The sequence below is a fragment of the Castanea sativa genome, chromosome 9, assembly GCF_040712315.1.
Source record: "Castanea sativa cultivar Marrone di Chiusa Pesio chromosome 9, ASM4071231v1".
NCBI lineage: Eukaryota > Viridiplantae > Streptophyta > Magnoliopsida > Fagales > Fagaceae > Castanea > Castanea sativa.
In genome coordinates, this window is record NC_134021.1 from 1,149,168 (window position 1) to 1,171,873 (window position 22,706).

Genomic DNA, 22,706 nt, shown 5'->3' on the forward strand with positions numbered 1-22,706 from the left:
AATTTTGTTATACAAGTATTATCATTAATTATAAAAAAAGTAATTGCAACTTTTTATTAAAAAAAGAAGAAGTAATTATGACATTTATTTATTAGTTTATTTATCATATTGTTAAAATAAAATTGTAGTTGACTTTAGAGATTTTCAAATCTCTTCAACTAAAAAATAGATAGTAAAAGATAATGGGTCAAAATTCCATCCCATAGGTAACTTCTAATTTGATAATTTTACCCTTTTATTTATTTATTTATTTTCACTTGGTCTGCAGCATCTCGGAACTCGGAAGACTATTAACACCAGTACTGGTGTCCCTTCTTCTACATAACTTCATCTATCCCCAAGGCCACTCCAATCCAACTCTTTCTGCCCAAACTCAAAATGGGTACAATCAGTGAGGCAGAGTGTGCCTTAGAACTCGAGGCCATGAGCAAAGAAGACTCATCTTGGCACCCTTGCCAGGCCTCTTTTAGGTGAGACCAAAATACTCAATCGCTTTTTATTATTTTATTTCCTTTGTTTTGTGGTCATGGGCATCTCCCAAAAATAAAAAAGCTGATCACTTTAGGATACCCAAAAATAGAAATAATTGTTAGTAATTGATTTTAGTTATGTGGGTTTTATTTTTTTTATGTAAGCAAAGTGATTATATTTTTAGTTATGTGTGTGGGTGTTTATGGGTTTTGTTTTTCTCTGCATTGATGATTTTTTTGGGTGTAAAATATATGACTGCATTTTTAAATTTTGTTTTTGATCAACAAAAGAGGATAGTAGATATATATAAGGAAACTTTGTTATGACTAAAATGTGTGATCATTGTGAGTTAATGTGTATCTAAAAGATGCTAGAGTAAAAATCTCTACTTCTTTATAATATGGACAATATTATCTATTTATTTAACTTTTTTTTAATGAGATTTTCATTTATTTTTGTACCATATCTGAAGTGAATAGAATGAGTTTTGATCTATTTATTTTCCTGTTTATGTTTTCCTCAATTTCTTTACTTTCTGATGACAACAAACCTTGAATTGGACCAAAAGAAAGGAAATAAAATAAAATGAGTACATTTTATTTTATTTTTGGATGATTCGATAGTTGGGGGTGGGGGGATTTGAACCATTGGCGTCTTCGTCAAAAACACCAATTGAGCTGCTCAACCTGAGCTACAAGGCTCTTGGAAAAAGAGTGCATTTTTTGTTTGGAAGGAGTGGGATATTTAATGAGAATATGTAGGGAGGACTTGATGAATATTTAACATGGTTTAGAGTTCCTCGCAGAACTGGAAAGATTTGGGGGGGAGAATAATTGTGACACCATAAAAAGCTTTAGTGCAAAAGTTACCTTAAGCCTGTTATTTGCATTTCCTTTATTAAAATCAATTTCGAAAGTTCACCAACTTAGATTTTAAGACAACATGTTTGAGTATGCTTCCTGATTGTGTGCTCAGCTCTGCTGAAGATGGTCTTCTTATAGAGTTTGGGAGCCAAGAGTTGGAGGATATGCTATTGCAGGATGAGGAAGCTCTTACGTGTCTCCGCTTCCGTTCTACTCCTCTTCAAGGTGATGACTGCACGCACATTGAAGAAGGAGAGCATGTTCTTGCCACCCATAAATCACAATTTAAGAGCCGCTTATATGATGCCAAGGTGGAAAAGGTACATTTCCTCTCCTTATAGGGTTATTGCATGGAAAAATAGTAAGGATCTCTTTTGTTGACAGTAGGAGAGTGGGATCCATAAGGAGTGGACCAACAAGAACTGGTTGATAGCTTTTTCTTTTTTGATTGGTAAATTAACATGCAACTGCTGGGTCTTGGACCTATGATCTCACCCTCCACTTTGCTCTTAAAAGATGTTGTTTTAGCTAGAGCTCATTGGCTAGAATGGGTTCATAGTTTCAAGTGGGATTTGGAAATACTGTAGTATATAATGGAAGATCACCCATTTCACCAAAGAAGAAAGGAAAGAGTCAATGTGAGATACAGTGCAGATTTCTGTGTGTGTGTATTGAAGTTTTTGTTATTTTTTAACGTGAGATGCACAATTTTTATAAATGCTTTTTTCTAATTCTGTTCACATCCCAACAATTAATAATTATCAGGTAGTGAGAGTACGACACTCAAAGAAGATTTATTGTAGATGCACTTTCACTATCAAATGGCTTCACCAAGATCTGGAAGGAGAAGCCTTCACTGTCCCATCTAATTCAATCATGAAACTAGCAACTAAAAGCATAAATGACCATCCAGCTGTTGCCTTTTTCTTGAAATCAGTAAAACAGATGCGCTCATCCTGTGCATCTCTTTTTCCGACTGTGCTCGAAGAAACTGATGGTGAAATGGACATCAATAAATTGCTAGAAAAGCAAATAGAAGATATCAGCAATTCAGCTACTGAATCCAAGGAGGAAATGTCAAAAGACATTTTATTAGAGATTAAAGGTGGGCATGCTACATGACTACTTTAAGAATTTGATCAATTCAAGCATCTTGTTGCAGTTTTCCTTCTAATTCCATTCTCTCTCTCTCTCTCTTATTGTTATTTTTATTTTTATTTTTAAAGAGGTGGGGGAGGGGGGTTGTGAGACAGTGGGAGGGTGTTGGTGTATTGGGTGAAGACTCTGTTGGTGCGTTTGCTCAAAATACTATCTTGCATCTAAAGCTCCAAACCTAAAACACCCTTCTTAAGAATTGCAACAGAGAGGTTCAAGTGATAGCTCAATGGTATTGGCATCCTTTATGGTGTCTAAAGTCTTTAGTTCGAACCCCACCTCCCCCACTATCTACCTAAAAAAAAAGAAGTATTGCAACAGAAATGCCACACCTTTAGACCTTCAAGCATATAGGCATCACTAAGTATATAGTCCATACCGTAGAGTAATGGTGGTCAAATGAGTCTTTATTATCTGTTTTCTATGTGATATATATATATATATATATATATATATATATATATGTATGTATGTATATGTATGTATATAAAATTTATATTTATAACATGTTTTTCAATGATGTTGCTCTTTCTTCTGGGTATAAAAATATTAATATAGCTTGCCTTCGCACATTTTACCTTTACTTATTAGCCACAATATGTCAGAAATATTTATTTACACCTTGACTACCCTAGATTTTTTTTCTATTTTTCATTTCTGATGAAAATGATGTTAAAATCAACAATGAGGCTTTGAAGGCTTAACTAAGCGAACAGCAATACAAAAGCTCAGGTATTAAGCTGTGCTTGCAAGGCATGCCTTCTAATATAAGATGATAAAAGAGTTCTACCTTATCCTATTTAATGTTCTAAGATGTTGCAAATGCCATTTATGTTCCTTCTGGTGAATGCAGTTGATAACAAGGGACATATACAACCCAACACTGTTTCAGTATGTGAAGTAAGCATTTCACATGCTCAAGCTCCTCATGGTCAGAATCAGTTGAATAGGTCAACACAGAATTCAAGTAAACTGCCAATAGATTTGCAAGTCAAGGATCAACCATCAGCTGCTCCTTCCATCCAAGAAGAGCTTCCAGAAAACAGGTCCCATCTCAGTCCCCTTGCTGCTCGTGCAGCTCTGGCCTCATTAATGTCAACTAATCACATGCGTATTGCTCTGGATGGGACTAAAATGTTCAATTCCTCTGGCTTAAATGACATGCCTATGAAGGATAAAGTGGGAAATCCACTCATCTCAACTGAAAGTATGTCTCAACTTGTGGATTTATCTTCTGGAATAACAACCAAGGTCAATAAGAGTGGCAAAAAAGAATCAGAACTCACTAATTCTGAAGTGACTTTAAAATGTTCAAAAAGAGAGAGGAATGTTAGCCAGCCTACTAAAGCTGCTAGAATAACTCGTTCAGCAGTTCAGAAAGTTACAGTAATGCAAAATGAGGATTTTCACATAGAGACTTGTTCTGAAGAATTGAAGTTAACAGCTACAACCAACAAGAGAAGATTTACTCGTTCTGCAGTTAGTGAAGAAAAGAAAAACGTGGTTATGGAGGTCAAACAAGTGTTGGAAGAGAAACAGTCAAGTCATATTAGAGGGTCCAGTTCCCCTGAAGGAAGTCTCTCTGTTCCTAAGAGCAATGTTTCTAAAAAAAGCAGTGTTGTATCAAAAGAGAAGAAAGCAAACTCTTCACTGCTTGATGCTGAGATTAATATCCCTGATGAGGAAAGAAATAAAAGGCAGAGTTCCTGTGAAGTCAAAACCACTCAGCAAGGTGAAGGTTATGTAAACGAACTCGAAGTGTGGTCTATTATTGTTTTTGTTTTTCACATCCAACTTTGACTATTCTAATTATCCAACCTGATCCCAATTGCTACACATCTGCTATACAAGTTTTGTTTTTATATTTCTAAAGTTTGCAAAAACATCTGCAAATTTATTCTCATCATTACTTCAGTTACATTCTGGGCTTCCAATACCCCTTTAGTATCTTCAAGACATGGCCAAGAAGTATTTTTAGAACACTCTGAATATTACTAACCAATTATACTAATTTTTAGTTTAGTTTCAATTAACCCAATTTTTGTTGTGGAAAGTACTACAGGTCAATGATCTTGAATAAGAATATTTTGTGGCCGACTGGACTTGGTTCTCTAGTATGCATTTTTCCTCTTCTCAGTATCCCAAGTCAAATCTTGAATATTTACCTGCTTATTTCTGATCTTCTAACCACATTTTTGTTACAAGTAGCTTCCAAACTTGTAATACACTCCCATCCGTTCATAAATCTGATTCAATTTTATGCTTTAAATTTCCCCTGCACCAGATTTATGTTGCTGCATTTTCCTACTAGTTTTATGTGTATTGCTATTGTTGATTCAAGCTTGAGTAATAGTTGGCTTCATGGGTGATATATATCAACTCCTGATTTACGATAAGTGGTCTAGGATCCACTAAGTCACAGTTTCTTTCTAGTGAAATTCAACCAATCTGTGTTTAACCTTGATAAAATTTTACTGTGTAATTTCCAAAAAGAAGTAAAAACTGGTTGGATGATGCACGTCTGATTGTGCCAAAAGGGATAATTTGAGCGCTTCCTGGGGGTGTGGGATACACTGCCACCAGGCTTTCCACCCAAGCTAGATTCAGTCTTAATGCTTGTGTAACTTAGAAACAGCTTATAGCAACTATACTAAACTGAGTTTTTCTCTCTTTAAGAATATTTTTGTTTTAAACTTTGCAACGATTTCACATGTAGTACAATATTGCAGGCAAAGTTTCAGGCAATAGTCAAGGCCAGAAGAGGAAGTCAACTTCTTCAAAGAAGCAAGAGCCGCCACGGTTTTCTCCCAGACTACGCTATCTCCCTCGGACTCGTTCACAAGGCAAGCATTAGCTGATCCTTCATCAGAATAGCGCAAAATAGAAGTTCCAGCAATACAGCAATAGCAGAACTGGCTAGTGGGGTAATAGTTGTCTTCTTTTGATGCAGTCTTGCTTTACATATTCTCTAGTAAGCAAGGGAGAACCAGGATGTTATATGGGACTTTGACAAGCTAGGCTTGTTTGTATGGGTGAAGTGGATGATTGAGGTGAATATATCAAGTAAAATTTTAATACATGGACTCTTCTAGCCATCTGTTTATGCTTTTCCCTCTTCTTCTTCTTCTTCTTCTTCTTTTATTATGCTGTGCGGAATGAGCTTTAAACGGAAGTAGACAATTGAACGACACTATTCCTTACAGAAAAAACAAGGGGAAAGAGAAGAAGACAAAATACTGCTTGGGGGCTGTATGATTCTAATTTGTGGTTAGTTTTGTAGCCTCAAAAAGGGCAAAGTTATTTTCCATTACAAATTTACAATACCAAGAGTTGCACACATGGCCTTAGCCTTAGAGATTGTGCACACGCACACTCTTAAAAATCCACTGGAAAATTGTTAGGTTAGGGTTTTTAAAATGTGTTTCCAATACTTAAAAACAAAACCAGTTCTCTTTTTATTAGATTTGGTATGATATAACTTTCTTAATGGCTATCTTAAAAAAAATTCCTAGAGCCGCCATTAACCAAACTGACCAAACTGATCAAGGCCGATTTGGAGCGGGGTTCCAGCTTGATCAGTTAATCTAGGTGCATGATTTTTAAAAATCGACTGTTGTGGTTTGGTTGAAAAGCCCGCCCCAACACCCCACCCCCCAAAAAGACCAACTGAATTACACTGAACACGCTACTTACAGCAGAGAGTTCCAACCTAGTAATTACGCCCAAACTCTCACACGCTTACCCAAAGACATATGGAGATGGAGGAAAAAGATAAAAGGGATCCAAATCAATAAATCGAGTGTGTTCTTGAGGCTGGTATTTGCCAAGACTCTGTTGTATCCCATAAGGAATTTGGTTCTTGTTAAAAAATTACCATAAAATTCCATTACCTAAGGAATTAGGTTCTTGTTAAAAAAATTACCATAAAATTCCATTACCAGTACTAGTGTACGGCAATGTAGTGTGAGAAGAATGTTTTACATGGCTATTCGCATAAAAAATAGTATCTTCTTATTGAGTTATTTTAGGACTACAACAAATTCTATATCCATTTTCACAATTATCCTATCTAATATGGTAGACTATGAACGGGTTTGCGTTAGCACTTAAATTATTTCAGTGCTGCTTTTGCGTTTTTTGGGGTCCCACGACACTGTTCACGGGACCCACAAAAGTTATCCAAAAACAGATTTCAATATAAATTTAGGTCCCACGGCACTATTCACACATTTAAAAATTATTTTGCTACAGTATTTTTAATTTTCAATTTTCAGCAATAAGCGATATTCAAACAGATCCTACATGTCACTTTCACACTAATCCACTATAATTTTCTAAATTTTAACCGCTCACATTTTTTCCTTATCCAATCTTGGAGGTGTAATTGATAAGAGTTTTTGATTGGATCTGACTCATGATCAATTCACTGAGGTTTAAATTTAATTTTATATTAAACTTGGCCTTATTCTGGCCAATCAAATTTCCAAGTATGCAAAGCTAACTTAGCTTGCTTTGGTGCAAGAAACATGAGTGGATTCTGTACCCAACAAGATATAACTATTATGATCTGTTCTTTATAACAAGTTAATGTCGTGTTCTATATGTTGCTATGTGATAATGCGTGAAGGATAGTGCAGTGTTCTCCAATCATTGTAGTGGGAGGAAGGAGAACATAATTTAATAAAACATGATCAGTTTATTGATTTTTGGCCACCTAATAGTGCATGTTAAACTAGATTATTTTAAATCAGATGATAGAGTTTCTACTTGACATCCATAGGAGTTAGGACAGATTATCTGAATTATGATGGCAATTCACATTATTGTTATTATTATTATTAGTCGGATGCCGGTTGGCCTGCTAATCATGTTACATATATTTTTATTAAGTAAAAAGGGAAAACGAAAATACAGATATTTTTATTCACATTCTTAAATAGCAGGATTTTCCTCTAAATTAGACAGGAGGGGAGATTAAAATACAAATCAATGGTCTTAACTCTCATTTACCATTGCACACTCTAGGTGTGAAGATTACTTTATAAGTATAAACATTTGTGCGGTGTGGATGTGGGGGGAATGGTCGGGATTTAAGTATCTAAGAGGGAACTTCACACACACACATAGAATTAGATTATTCTAGAGTAGAATTTTATCTCAAATAAATAAATAAATAAAATCTCCCATTTAATAAATTAGAGAAGATTTCTTTTAACAAAATTTAGAGGAAAAAATTTTCATTTTTAATTAGGTATCAAATTTCAATTTTTAAAATTTTTTATTGGTGATATATTTATATATAATTTTTTTTTTTGTTGAAACTATATATTGGTCTTTTTGTTTGGATGAATATGTTTATAGAAATTTTGAATCCGGATGTAAAATTTTGTGTATGGAATTTGATCTTTTCTTTTTTTGAGGGAAGAAGTTGATCTTTTCAAAAATAGGTTTAAGGTTTTTTCTTTAAAAAAAAAAATCCAAAAAGTTGTTAATCGTAAAGCAAAAATTCTGAACAAGCAAGAGCTTAGTCTTTTTTCGTTTCTTTTCCTTTTTTTTTTCTTCCGAATTATGAGGAAAAAAAATAATTTTATGGATTATTTTAATGTACGAAATTCAAGAAAAAAATAAAAGCAAAATTGTCTCATTTTTTGGATTGTTAACGGAAAACACCTAGTGGAAGTAGACGAAAGGATTGAATTTGAATCGACAAAAATAAAAGTTAAAATATTGTAAAAAAATTTAATATTAGAAGATTGACTTGAAAATTGGTCAAAGTTAAAGAAAGAAAGAAAAAAAGAAAAAATATATATAATAAATTATGCAGTTCAAATTACAAATGGTGTATTTCTTCTTTAATGTTAAAAAATAATTTTACTGAATTAATATTTCAAAAATCTATAGTTATATGATTTATATGTTTTTAACAAGTATTTCAAATTTTGTGTCAATTTAATGTTATTATTTTTATTATCAATAATCACATATATTTTGTTTACAATTTTAAAGTTTAAAATACTTGTTATAAGCCCAATAATTTGAATTATCAGGCCATTAACTAATATAAGCCTCTTGTTTGGGATTGGTAATCTTGCTTGTATCGTGGTTTGGTAATTGACGTTAAAAAAATGAATGGCTAGGAACTAAGTCGCAAACCTCCAAAACATCAGATACATTTAACTCCAATCCACTACACCTAGCGAATCCCATACCCTAGGGGCTAAGGCAGAGAGTTCCATCCACCATGGATGGTTTTTACAAATCAGCTTGATACAATTTTATATGCATTAATTGAAGATGGTGAGTGTGAGGGTACCTAGAAATTGATTCCAGAGTTAGTGGCTCTATTAGCTTAAAATAACGGGTAATTCTTATATGCTTCGGGAATAATGCTTCCTCCTCTCACATGAAGGATGGGCTCCATGGTGAGACCCATGCGTAGGGCGCACCTCTCATGTGAGAAGATGAAGCATTGCTTTCAGAGCACTTAAGTTTTTTCTTATTTTCAGAGCATAATAGGTAGATTTGCTTTTTTTATTTATTTATTATTATTTTTTTTTATTTATAGGTAGATTTGCTTTGGTGTTTAGTCCTAAAGGGAAGTGCATTTTCTATCCTGTCAATGCAATAATTTTGTGAAGTTGAGAGATTGTCATTTAGCTGAAGATAAAGGTATTTCAGTGCTTGCCATTCTTTGATTTTTCATGATTATATTTGTTTACAGATTTCAGTTCAAAAGAAAAAGACAAAATTATTTGTAAGCGCATATTGATTATTCTTATGTACATATGTGTGGGGTAGTCGTATAAGAAAAGATTCGTAAAAAGGTTGACAAATTAATATGGCATAATTGGGTCAAAACATTAAAGAATGAAGTGGTATTTTTATATATTATATTAAAGCTCTTCTTAAAATGTTACCACGAGATGCATGTACTTGGAAGTGGGAACCCATAAATTTTATATGCTTTGAGTATCTTGAAATAATGAAGCAATATGGAATGAAATGATATTATTTTCATTTCAAATTATATAATTTTTTTAATTATTTGATAGTTGAGAGAGGACAATTTGAAAGGTGTCAATTTAGAGTCAATTGAATTAGAAGGCTGAAAACTTTTATAATATTTATTCTAAATAATATTATTATCAATTAATTCTATTTAATAAAATATTTTTATTTGAAATATTAATTACGAATCAATGGATCGCATTGAGGATACCATTTATTTCTTATTTCTTTTACTTTTATAGGAACCACTTATTTCTTTTGGTCGGCTGAGTACATCTCTATTTTAATACCGTGTGCTTTTTTGGTACGAAATAAATTATGCGGTTCAAATTACAAATGGTGTATTTCTTCTTTAATGTCAAAAAATAATTTTACTAAATTAATATTTCAAAAATCTATAGTTATATGATTTATATGTTTTTAACAAGTATTTCAAATTTTGTGTCAATTTAATGTTATTATTTTTATTATCAATAATCACATATATTTTGTTTATAATTTTAAAGTTTGAAATACTTATTATAAGCCCAATAATTTGAATTATTAGGCCATTAACTAATATAAGCCTCTTGTTTGGGATTGGCATTCTTGCTTGTATCGTGGTTTGGTAATTGACGTTAAAAAAATGAATGGCTAGGAACTAAGTGCAAACCTCCAAAACATCAGATACATTTAACCCCAATCCACTACACCTAGCGAATCCCATACCCTAGGGGCTAGGGCAGAGAGTTCCATCCACCATGGATGGTTTTTACAAATCAGCTTGATACAATTTTATATGCATTAATTGAAGACGGTGAGTGTGAGGGTACCTAGTAATTGATTCCAGAGTTAGTGGCTCTATTGGCTCAAAATAACGGGTAATTCTAACATGCTTCGGGAATAATGCTTCCTCCTCTCACATGAAGGGTGGGCTCCATGGTGAGACCCATGTGTAGGGCGCACCTCTCATGTGAGAGGATGAAGCATTGCTTTAAGAGCACTTAAGTTTTTTCTTATTTTCAGAACATAATAGGTAGATTTGCTTTTTTTTTTTTTTTTTTTTGATTTACAGGTAGATTTGCTTTGGTGTTTAGTCCTAAAGGGAAGTGCATTTTCTGTCCTGTCAATGCAATAATTTTGTGAAGTTGAGAGATTGTCATTTAGTTGAAGATAAAGGTATTCCAGTGCTTGTCATTCTTTGATTTTTCATGATTATATTTTTTTGTAGATTTCGGGGCAAAAGAAAAAGACTAAATTATTTGTAAGCGCATATTGATTATTCTTATGCACATATGTGTGGGGTAGTCGTATAGAAAAGATTCGTAAAAAGGTTGACAAATTAATACGGCATAATTGGGTCAAAACATTAAAGAATGAAGTGGTATTTTTATATATTATATTAAAGCTCTTCTTAAAATGTTATCACGAGATGCATGTACTTGGAAGTGGGAACCCATAAATTTTATATGCTTTGAGTATCTTGAAATAATGAAGCAATATGGCATGAAATGATATTATTTTCATTTCAAATTATATAATTTTTTTAATTATTTGATGGTTGAGAGAGGAGAATTTGAAAGGTGTCAATTTAGAGTCAATTGAATTAGAAGGCTGAAAACTTTTATAATATTTATTCTAAATAATATTATTATCAATTAATTCTATTTAATAAAATATTTTTATTTGAAATATTAATTACGAATCAGTGGATCACATTGAGGATACCATTTATTTCTTATTTCTTTTATTTTTATAGGAACCACTTATTTCTTTTGGTCGGCTGAGTACATCTCTATTTTAATACCGTGTGCTTTTTTGGTACGAAATAAATTATGCGGTTCAAATTACAAATGGTGTATTTCTTCTTTAATGTCAAAAAATAATTTTACTGAATTAATATTTCAAAAATCTATAGTTATATGATTTATATGTTTTTAACAAGTATTTCAAATTTTGTGTCAATTTAATGTTATTATTTTTATTATCAATAATCACATATATTTTGTTTATAATTTTAAAGTTTGAAATACTTATTATAAGCCCAATAATTTGAATTATCAGGCCATTAACTAATATAAGCCTCTTCTTTGGGATTGGCATTCTTGATTGTATCGTGGTTTGGTAATTGACGTTAAAAAAATGAATGGCTAGGAACTAAGTGCAAACCTCCAAAACATCATATACATTTAACCCCAATCCACTACACCTAGCGAATCCCATACCCTAGGGGCTAGGGCAGAGAGTACCATCCACCATGGATGGTTTTTACAAATCAGCTTGATACAATTTTATATGCATTAATTGAAGACGGTGAGTATGAGGGTACCTAGTAATTGATTCCAGAGTTAGTGGCTCTATTGGCTTAAAATAACGGGTAATTCTTACATGCTTCGGGATTAATGCTTCCTCCTCTCACATGAAGGGTGGGCTCCATGGTGAGACCCACGTGTAGGGCGCACCTCTCATGTGAGAGGATGAAGCATTGGTTTCAGAGCACTGAAGTTTTTTCTTATTTTCAAAGCATAATAGGTAGATTTGCTTTTATTTATTTATTTATTTATTTATAGGTAGATTTGCTTTGGTGTTTAGTCCTAAAGGGAAGTGCATTTTCTATCCTGTCAATGCTATAATTTTGTGAAGTTGAGAGATTGTCATTTAGCTGAAGATAAAGGTATTCCAGTGCTTGCCATTCTTTGATTTTTCACGATTATATTTGTTTACAGATTTCGGAGCAAAAGAAAAAGACAAAATTATTTGTAAGCGCATATTGATTATTCTTATGTACATATGTGTGGGGCAGTCGTTTAGAAAAGATTCGTAAAAAGGTTGACAAATTAATACGGCATAATTGGGTCAAAACATTAAAGAATGAAGTGGTATTTTTTATGTATTATATTAAAGCTCTTCTTAAAATGTTATCACGAGATGCATGTACTTGGAAGTGGGAACCCATAAATTTTATATGCTTTGAGTATCTTGAAATAATGAAGCAATATGGCATGAAATGATATTATTTTCATTTCAAATTATATAATTTTTTTAATTATTTGATAGTTGAGAGAGGAGAATTTGAAAGGTTTCAATTTAGAGTCAATTGAATTAGAAGGCTGAAAACTTTTATAATATTTATTCTAAATAATATTATTATCAATTAATTCTATTTAATAAAATATTTTTATTTGAAATATTAATTACGAATCAGTGGATCGCATTGAGGATACCATTTATTTCTTATTTCTTATATTTTTATAGGAACCACTTATTTCTTTTGGTCGGCTGAGTACATCTCTATTTTAATACCGTGTGCTTTTTTGGTACGAAATAAATTATGCGGTTCAAATTACAAATGGTGTATTTCTTCTTTAATGTTAAAAAATAATTTTACTGAATTAATATTTCAAAAATCTATAGTTATATGATTTATATGTTTTTAACAAGTATTTCAAATTTTGTGTCAATTTAATGTTATTATTTTTATTATCAACAATCACATATATTTTGTTTATAATTTTAAAGTTTAAAATACTTGTTATAAGCCCAATAATTTGAATTATCAGACCATTAACTAATATAAGCCTCTTGTTTGGGATTGGCATTCTTGCTTGTATGGTTTGGTAATTGACGTTAAAAAAATGAATGGCAAACTAAGTGCAAACCTCCAAAACATCAGATACATTTAACCCCAATCCACAACACCTAACGAATCCCATACCCTAGGGGCTAGGGCAGAGAGTTCCATCCACCATGGATGGTTTTTACAAATCAGCTTGATACAATTTTATATGCATTAATTGAAGACGGTGAGTGTGAGGGTACCTAGTAATTGATTCCAGAGTTAGTGGTTCTATTGGCTCAAAATAACGGGTAATTCTAACATGCTTCGGGAATAATGCTTCCTCCTCTCACATGAAGGGTGGGCTCCATGGTGAGACCCATGTGTAGGGCGCACCTCTCATGTGAGAGGATGAAGCATTGCTTTAAGAGCACTTAAGTTTTTTCTTATTTTCAGAACATAATAGGTAGATTTGCTATTTTTTTTTTTTTTTGATTTACAGGTAGATTTGCTTTGGTGTTTAGTCCTAAAGGGAAGTGCATTTTCTGTCCTGTCAATGCAATAATTTTGTGAAGTTGAGAGATTGTCATTTAGCTGAAGATAAAGGTATTCCAGTGCTTGTCATTCTTTGATTTTTCATGATTATATTTTTTTGTAGATTTCGGGGCAAAAGAAAAAGACTAAATTATTTGTAAGCGCATATTGATTATTCTTATGCACATATGTATGGGGTAGTCGTATAGAAAAGATTCGTAAAAAGGTTGACAAATTAATACGGCATAATTGGGTCAAAACATTAAAGAATGAAGTTGTATTTTTATATATTATATTAAAGCTCTTCTTAAAATGTTATCACGAGATGCATGTACTTGGAAGTAGGAACCCATAAATTTTATATGCTTTGAGTATCTTGAATAATGAAGCAATATGGAATGAAATGATATTATTTTCATTTCAAATTATATAATTTTTTTAATTATTTGATAGTTGAGAGAGGACAATTTGAAAGGTGTCAATTTAGAGTCAATTGAATTAGAAGGCTGAAAACTTTTATAATATTTATTCTAAATAATATTATTATCAATTAATTCTATTTAATAAAATATTTTTATTTGAAATATTAATTACGAATCAATGGATCGCATTGAGGATACCATTTATTTCTTATTTCTTTTACTTTTATAGGAACCACTTATTTCTTTTGGTCGGCTGAGTACATCTCTATTTTAATACCATGTGCTTTTTTGGTACGTAATAAATTATGCGGTTCAAATTACAAATGGTGTATTTCTTCTTTAATGTCAAAAAATAATTTTACTGAATTAATATTTCAAAAATCTATAGTTATATGATTTATATGTTTTTAACAAGTATTTCAAATTTTGTGTCAATTTAATGTTATTATTTTTATTATCAATAATCACATATATTTTGTTTATAATTTTAAAGTTTGAAATACTTATTATAAGCCCAATAATTTGAATTATCAGGCCATTAACTAATATAAGCCTCTTGTTTGGGATTGGCATTCTTGCTTGTATCGTGGTTTGGTAATTGACGTTAAAAAAATGAATGGCTAGGAACTAATTGCAAACCTCCAAAACATTAGATACATTTAACCCCAATCCACTACACCTAGCGAATCCCATACCCTAGGAGCTAGGGCAAAGAGTTCCATCCACCATGGATGGTTTTTACAAATCAGCTTGATACAATTTTATATGCATTAATTGAAGACGGTGAGTATGAGGGTACCTAGTAATTGATTCCAGAGTTAGTGGCTCTATTGGCTTAAAATAACGGGTAATTCTTACATGCTTCGGGATTAATGCTTCCTCCTCTCACATGAAGGGTGGGCTCCATGGTGAGACCCACGTGTAGGGCGCACCTCTCATGTGAGAGGATGAAGCATTGGTTTCAGAGCACTTAAGTTTTTTCTTATTTTCAAAGCATAATAGGTAGATTTGCTTTTTTTTTTTTTTTTTTTTATATTTACAGGTAGATTTGCTTTGGTGTTTAGTCCTAAAGGGAAGTGCATTTTCTGTCCTGTCAATGCTATAATTTTGTGAAGTTGAGAGATTGTCATTTAGTTGAAGATAAAGGTATTCCAGTGCTTGTCATTCTTTGATTTTTCATGATTATATTTTTTTGTAGATTTCGGAGCAAAAGAAAAAGACAAAATTATTTGTAAGCGCATATTGATTATTCTTATGTACATATGTGTGGGGTAGTCGTATAAGAAAAGATTCGTAAAAAGGTTGACAAATTAATACGGCATAATTGGGTCAAAACATTAAAGAATGAAGTGGTAATTTTATATATTATATTAAAGCTCTTCTTAAAATGTTATCACGAGATGCATGTACTTGGAAGTGGGAGCCCATAAATTTTATATGCTTTGAGTATCTTGAAATAATGAAGCAATATGGAATGAAATGATATTATTTTCATTTCAAATTATATAATTTTTTTAATTATTTGGTAGTTGAGAGAGGAGAATTTGAAAGGTGTCAATTTAGAGTTAATTGAATTAGAAGGCTGAAAACTTTTATAGTATTTGTAAGTGCACAATTGCACCTGGACCCAAAGACAAACGTGGGCTCAGGCCTAATGAGCCTTAAACAACTAAATTTGTAGAGTGTGGATTTGAAATCTAGTTCAGGGATGTTGGAAGTTTGACAAGCAGACTAAAGTGCTACAATATTTGCAAATAATAAACAAAAGTGACAAAGGAAACTCCTCGGACGTAAGCCGAGGATGATCTATGTATTATTTCTCTTTTTTCTCCAAAGATTACAGATCTAGTTCCACTTTTTCTAAAAAAAACCCCCCCTTTCTTTACTCTCTTCCCTCTTTAAATACTTCTTCTTTCCCTTTTGTTCACGTGTCACCTAAACCTTCTCCCTCTCTTCCACCACCTTCCTAAAGTCCTTAAATAATAATAGCAAGGGGGAACTCCACTGTTCAGGGGTCATTTCCCCATTAATGTGGTCAGGGAGGTAGGTGCAGGATCTTTAATGTGGAGGTACCAACCTTTTCCTAAGATATTTCTCTCACACCGTTGTGTCTAGAGGATACTTGGATCCCCCTTTTAACCAATAGTTTTTCCAGAACTCTACCTTGATCTTTTTGGCGAATCCCAGGGTCATCACGGGTCGGTCCGAGGAGAAATTAGTCTTCAGACGAATCCTCGGACCTTTAACCTGTGAGCCAACCTGAAGCCATAAAGGCTTTTAGCCAAAAACAAACTAACGCCCATTAATAAAGCCCAAGGCCTAAATACTCGCTTAGGTCCTTTCACTCCCCACAATAGCCCCTCAAAACTTTATTTTTCCCCATCTGAGGAGAAAAATGGAGTTTTGACCCAACCAAAGTTCCCTCCACACGTTTCGTATATCTGCGCGCGTGTTTAAATCCTTCTATCTCCCAGAAAATGCCGTCTGACGCTTCAAATTTCAAAACGCGTGCATTTATGACTGCAAGTTACACCTTGTTCCCCACGTTCAACGGTGAGATAAACATCCAACGATCCTTGTCGCCTCCTGAAAATTTGGGTGGGACGAATACAATTTCAAGGCCGCCTCCCGCAAGTCATAACGCTTGGAAATCTGCGCCTTCATTCATTTCTTCAGAACTTAATCACATCAAAACATCAGTCGTTGCCTTTTCTCTCCAGAAACCCGTGGAAACTCGCATAACTACAAACTTGTAAGTTCTCATTTTTTCTACTCCTTTCTCCTCGGATTCTATCCTCGGCTCCCTTCTTAACCACTTTCCTTCTTGAAACTTGCCCTTTCCTTTCTTATAGATGGGTAGATTCAAGTGTTTAGTTGACATCGCCGCTGGGATGGAAGGATTCAGGGCCAAATATCAGATTCTCAGCAATGTAGGTTTGAAGTACTGTCTGGTAGAAGCCGTAGGCGGTTCTAGGAAGACGGGAGAGGTTATCATCCCTATGATTGCCTTCATAAAAGGTGGGATGACCCTTCCTATGAGAAGCGTAACTAGGAAATACCTTCGCAACTACAGGTTATGCCCTGACCAATGTGCACCCAATGTATTTAGGGTCTTAGGAAGTGTCGACGCTCTAAATGAGCAGATGGGCTTGAACCTTACTTGGCATGATGTTGTCTTCATGTATGAATGCCACAAACTTAAAAGCGTAGGTTATTACATCAAAGCTCGGTCTAGTGTAGTTAGGTTAATTTCTTGTCTGCCCAAGTCTAATAAAGGCATGAAGGACGACTACCTCATCGCCTCAGGCAACTGGCACGACGGCCCTCACTGCCCAGTTGTATGGGGAGACCCAAGTGTGACTCCTTAGGAATTATCTTTTTCTCCTACCACGCGATTCAATCTTAAAATCTTTAAATGTTTACTTCCTTTTGCAAACTGTCAATTCCGATTTGTCATATGCATTACAGATCTGACCATATTTGCCTTCTCTGGTGTCCCTCCTTGCAAATAAACAGCACGTGCGCCCACGCCTGAGCTACTGCAACGTTGCTGATCTAAACCACGTACTCCACTCAGAAGTTTTTGTAAGTGAAGACCTGCAAGTTAGAACGGCTCACTTAATACTAGGATACGACCCCATATCCTTGAATTTCTAGGAGATAGAGAACGCGATCGTCATGGGGGATAGGAGGCGCAGGAGGATAAATGTAGCGAGGCTTAACTTTCTTGCCGACCACGATATTCCTGACGATCTCAACACCATCTTGTACACGCGACCCATCGCAGCGATCCCTCTTTCGGCGCACTCTTAGGCAACCGCCGTCCCGGAGGAGCAAGTGTCCTCGTTGCACACGTTGGACGAGGAGATAGACCAGTTTCAGCTCGAGGACGTTGAAAGACCCAGGGGAAGCTAGTTTGTCGTCCTCTCTGATGAGGAAGAAGAGCCTGCCGAGGCCTCAAGGATTGCAGGCCTAATAGTTTCTCGTCCTGACGACAGTTTCGAGGACGAAGACATGGACGTGCTCAAAGGCCTTCTAAATAAGAGAGGCAAGAGAGTCGCCAAGAAAGGAGCGGGGGGATCTTAAGTTCCCCCGTCCTTGCCACCACCCCCTCCTCCAGCCGATCCTAAGCCTCCCGCTGAGGAGCCCAAGAAGAAAAGAAAGGGAGAGGTTGAGGATGCTGATGGCGAAAAACAGAAAAAATTGAAACAGCAGCCACAACAAGCTCAGTAGCAGAAGCTGGACAAGGGCAAAGGACGTGCTCGTTCAGTTGAAAGTGGGGAGATTAGGGACATGACCGAAGTGCGTCGAGCGCCGGCTACCTGGTCTCCCCAGTTGAGACTGGATGGAGCACTAATCCCCCTCTAGTCCAACATTAGGGCGTTCCAACAAGGTCATGCCCTCCACCTAGCTGATGCGTTGGAACGTCCCCTTCTACTACCTAAGGATATGGAAGCCTTGAAAAAAATGAGCCAGCTTCAGCTGTTCCTTTCTTTGAAAAGGGACTTAGCCCTAGTAAGTTTCACTCCGTGTGTACACTTTGTTTTTCATGATTTCTGACTATTAGTAAATATTTTCCTGCGTTTAACCCTCTGATACTTTGTCACAGGCCGTTCAAGAGGTCTTTGCTACCGAGAAGTTCGTGGAGGATTCTCGGAAGAAGGCCGAAATGGAGTAGGAGATTCGTCTGGAGATTGAGAAGTCCCTAGGCCAGGCCCTAGCAGAAAACGAGAGACTTTCCTCTCAGCTGACCAACTTAAAAAGAGAAAGAGATGGCACCTAGGCTAATCTGAGAACGATGAGGACTCAAGTGGAGGGGCAACGCAAGCTTTTTCATCAAAAGGATGATGAGCTCTCTCAAGCTCAGAAGGAACGCTCGGACTTGGAGAAGGAACTTGCGCAAATGAAGAAGGAAGCTGCGCACCTTCAAGCATTCACTAGAGGCTGCGAAGCAGGCGAGTTACAAGGAAGGGGTGTCCACAATAGAAGACCAGTTGACAGAGGCGTTCGCAGCCTTATGCCAAGAATACTATCAGTAGGTCTGGGGGGAAGCCTTAAACGTAGCAGGGGTTCCTTCAGCTTCAAAGCTGAGAAAGCCTGAGAACGTCTGGCTTCCCCTTGACATACAGGAGATAGAAGAGGCTCCTGTTGTTGCACCTGCCCTTGAAGCAGCTCCTCCTACCCTTCCTTGTGTAATCCCAAAGCTCGTTCTAAATCCTACAGAACCTTTAGGTTCTAACAAAGAAAAGGAAGGGAGTGGAGGTGCCAAGAAGGACTTAAACCAAAGTGTGGAGTCTATCATCCCCCCAACAACTACCGCAGACAAAGGGAAACAATTTCTGTCTTCCTTTGAGCTGGAGTTAAAAGACACTGAGGCTACCAGCACTTCTCAACAAGACCCCCTTCCAAAAGCTTAGGGCTGAGCCTAGGGCTTCTTTTTCTCTGTAATTGAAAATTTCCATGTAATGATGTATATCAACACAATTAATGAAAGACAGTTTTGTTTGATTTTCATCTGACTTGTATTTATTTCATCTTTGTGTTTACCATAAGAGTTCTTATTAGCATACAACGAAAGAAAGAATGAAATAACTAAGTCCACTTTCAGCAGTTGAGAAATTTAAAATTTAAACAACAATACACATACTTGCCTTGTAAAGTAAAGCGTTCAAGAACCTGTCAAAAACAAACTTGGTTTAGGTGATAAGTAGTGCCTCACCTTGCAAACCGATGTGATACTCTAAATTTGTATCTTGAAACACTATTTTAGTAAAGTGTAGGATCCGAGGACCCTACCTTACCAAATTTCTGCTTGATACTTAAAAATGTACAACTTAAGATTCTATTTAACCATGGTTCCGTTTAACAAATAATAAGATATCAATTTCCACTAGGAATGGGGTCCGAGGACCATACTTAACCAAGTTTCTGTTTGATATTTAGGAACAGTAACTTAAGATGTTAATTTTCCCAAAGTAGAAGGTCCGAGGACTCGGCATAACTAAGGTTCTGTTTAACAAATAATAAGATATCAATTTCCACTAGGAATGGGGTTCGAGGACCACACTTAACCAAGTTTCTGTTTGATATTTAGGAATAGTAACTTAAGATGTTAATTTCTCCAAAGTAGAAGGTCCGAGGACCCGGCATAACTAAGGTTCTGTTTAACAAATAATAAGATATCAATTTCCACTAGGAATGTGGTCCGAGGACCACACTTAACCAAGTTTCTATTTGATATTTAGAAACAGTAACTTAAGATGTTAATTTTTCCAAAGTAGAAGGTCCGAGAACCCGGCATAATTAAGGTTCTGTTTAACAAATAATAAGATATCAATTTCCACTAGGAATGGGGTCCGAGGACCACACTTAACCAAGTTTCTGTTTGATATTTAGGAACAGTAACTTAAGATGTTAATTTTCCCAAAGTAGAAGGTCCGAGGACCCGGCATAACTAAGGTTCTGTTTAACGAATAATAAGATATCAATTTCCACTAGGAATAGGGTCTGAGGACCACACTTAACTAAGTTTCTATTTGATATTTAGGAACAGTAACTTAAGATGTTAATTTCTCCAAAGTAGAAGGTCCGAAGACCTGGCATAACTAATGTTCTGTTTAACAAATAATAAGATATCAATTTCTACTAGGAATGGGGTCTGAGGACCACACTTAACCAAGTTTCTGTTTGATATTTCGGGGATCATAATTTGTAAGCCCATATACATTCATAATTTAAACTGTGAATCGACAAAAGTACCTTTTATTAATAATAATACTTTTGAAGGTTGTTTACATTCCATGGGTGTTGTACAATTTTTTCATCTAGATTAGCTAGCCGATACGACCCTATGCCTGCTACAGAAACAATGTGATAAGGCCCTTCCCAGTTTGGTCCTAGCTTACCCTAAACTAGGTTCTTAGCAGTGCCCATGACTTTCCTCAGCACCAAATCCCTAGGCGCAAGGGGCCTCAGCTTCACATGGGCATCATATCTTCGTTTAAGCTTCTGCTGATAATAAGCCATTTGGACCATAGCTGCCTCTCGCCGTTCCTCAACTAAATCTAGGCTCCTCTCCAAGAGGCCGTTGTTATTTTTTGTACTAAAAGAACTCGTCCTTAGTGTGGGGAAACCATACTCTAAAGGTATCATTGCCTCGGCCCCATAAGTCATAGAGAATGGTGTCTCTCCAGTGGATCTTCGCGGCGTAGTTCGATATGTCCATAAGACATGTGGTAGTTCTTCTACCCACTGCCCTTCGCATCGTCCAGCCTTTTCTTGAGTCCACTGACTATGACCTTGTTAACGGCCTCGGCTTGCCCATTTCCTTGAGGGTAAGCTGGAGTAGAGTATCTATTTATGATGTCCATGTCACCACAATATTTCCTAAAAGCTCTACTATCAAATTGAACGCCATTGTCCGAAATGAGTGTGTGCGGTACCCCAAACCTAGTGATGATGTTCTTCCAAATAAACTTTTTGGAATCGACGTCCCTAATATTTGCCAAGGGCTCGGCCTTGACCCACTTGGTGAAGTAGTCGGTTCCCACGAGTAGCCACCTTTTGTTTCCTATAGCCCTAGGGAATGGCCCTACTATGTCCAATCCCCATTGAGCGAAGGGCCAAGGACTGGAGAGAGGATTGAGGACTCTTTCAGGCTGATGAATGTTAGGAGCGAACCTCTGACATTGGTCACATTTTCTTGCATAGTCCTGAGCTTCCCTCTGCATATTCGGCCACCAATATCCCTGAGTCAAAGCCCTATGAGCTAGTGATCTTCCCCCAGTGTGACTTCCACAAATTTTCTTATGTAGTTCTTCCAAAAGTGCCTTCGTTGACTCAGGGTGCACGTATAACAGATACGGTCTAGAGAAGGATCGTTTATACAGCTTCTGGTCCTCGGACAACCAGAAACACGGTGCCTTTCGTCGGATCTTGTCTGCCTCTGACTTGTCATCGGGAAGAATGTCTTTTTTCAGAAAGGATATCACAGGGTCGATCCAACTAGGTCCAGACCTTATCAAATGGATGCGGGGTGCACCAACGGTGGCAAGAGCTGGCTCTAGTAAATCTTCAACAAGGATAATTCTAGGCAAACCGTGAGCCGAGGATATCACTAAGGTAGCCAAAGAATCTGCATGTGTATTTCCACTCCTCGAAACGTGAGACAGGGTGAAGGAATCGAACTTAGATTGCAAATTTTTGACCCGGGTCAAGTATTATTGCATTCTTGAATCCCTGGCCTCCATGGTCCCCGTCACCTGGCCGACCACTAACTGAGAATCTGAAAGCATATGTACTCTCTTTCCGCCCATCCTATGCACCATATTCATTCCAATCAAGACTGCCTCGTACTCAGCCTCGTTATTAGTAGCTGAGAATGCCAACCTTATAGATTTTTCGAAGATGATTCCCTCGGGAGATACCAGGACAAGTCCAATACCAGGACAAGTCCGATACCAGACCCTTTTTGGTTAGCTGCCCCATCAACGAATACTTTCCAAGTGGGAGGTCTTGTGCGCGTGATCACGCCAACTGATTTTTCATCCATATGTCCATCACAATTTCTTCCAACAATGGTTCTGCGAACTCCATCGTCAAATCTGCAAGAACTTAGCCCTTCACCGAGGTGTGTGACATGTATTTAATATCAAAAGCTCTCAAAATGGTTCCCCATTTAGCTACCCTTCCAGAGTAGTCCACACTGCGCAACACTGA

At 35.9% G+C, this 22,706-nt stretch overlaps 1 protein-coding gene across 1 annotated transcript; it reads left to right on the top strand.

The window, feature by feature from the left end:
- The first annotated feature begins 270 nt into the window (after nucleotides 1–270).
- LOC142611143 (uncharacterized) lies at nucleotides 271–5,586 on the top strand. Its single transcript, XM_075783185.1, has 5 exons — nucleotides 271–470; nucleotides 1,447–1,654; nucleotides 2,100–2,439; nucleotides 3,343–4,221; nucleotides 5,219–5,586. The coding sequence occupies exons 1-5, from the start codon at nucleotides 379–381 to the stop codon at nucleotides 5,341–5,343; spliced, it is 1,644 nt and encodes a 547-aa protein (XP_075639300.1). The 5' UTR covers nucleotides 271–378; the 3' UTR covers nucleotides 5,344–5,586.
- The last annotated feature ends 17,120 nt before the right edge of the window (nucleotides 5,587–22,706 follow it).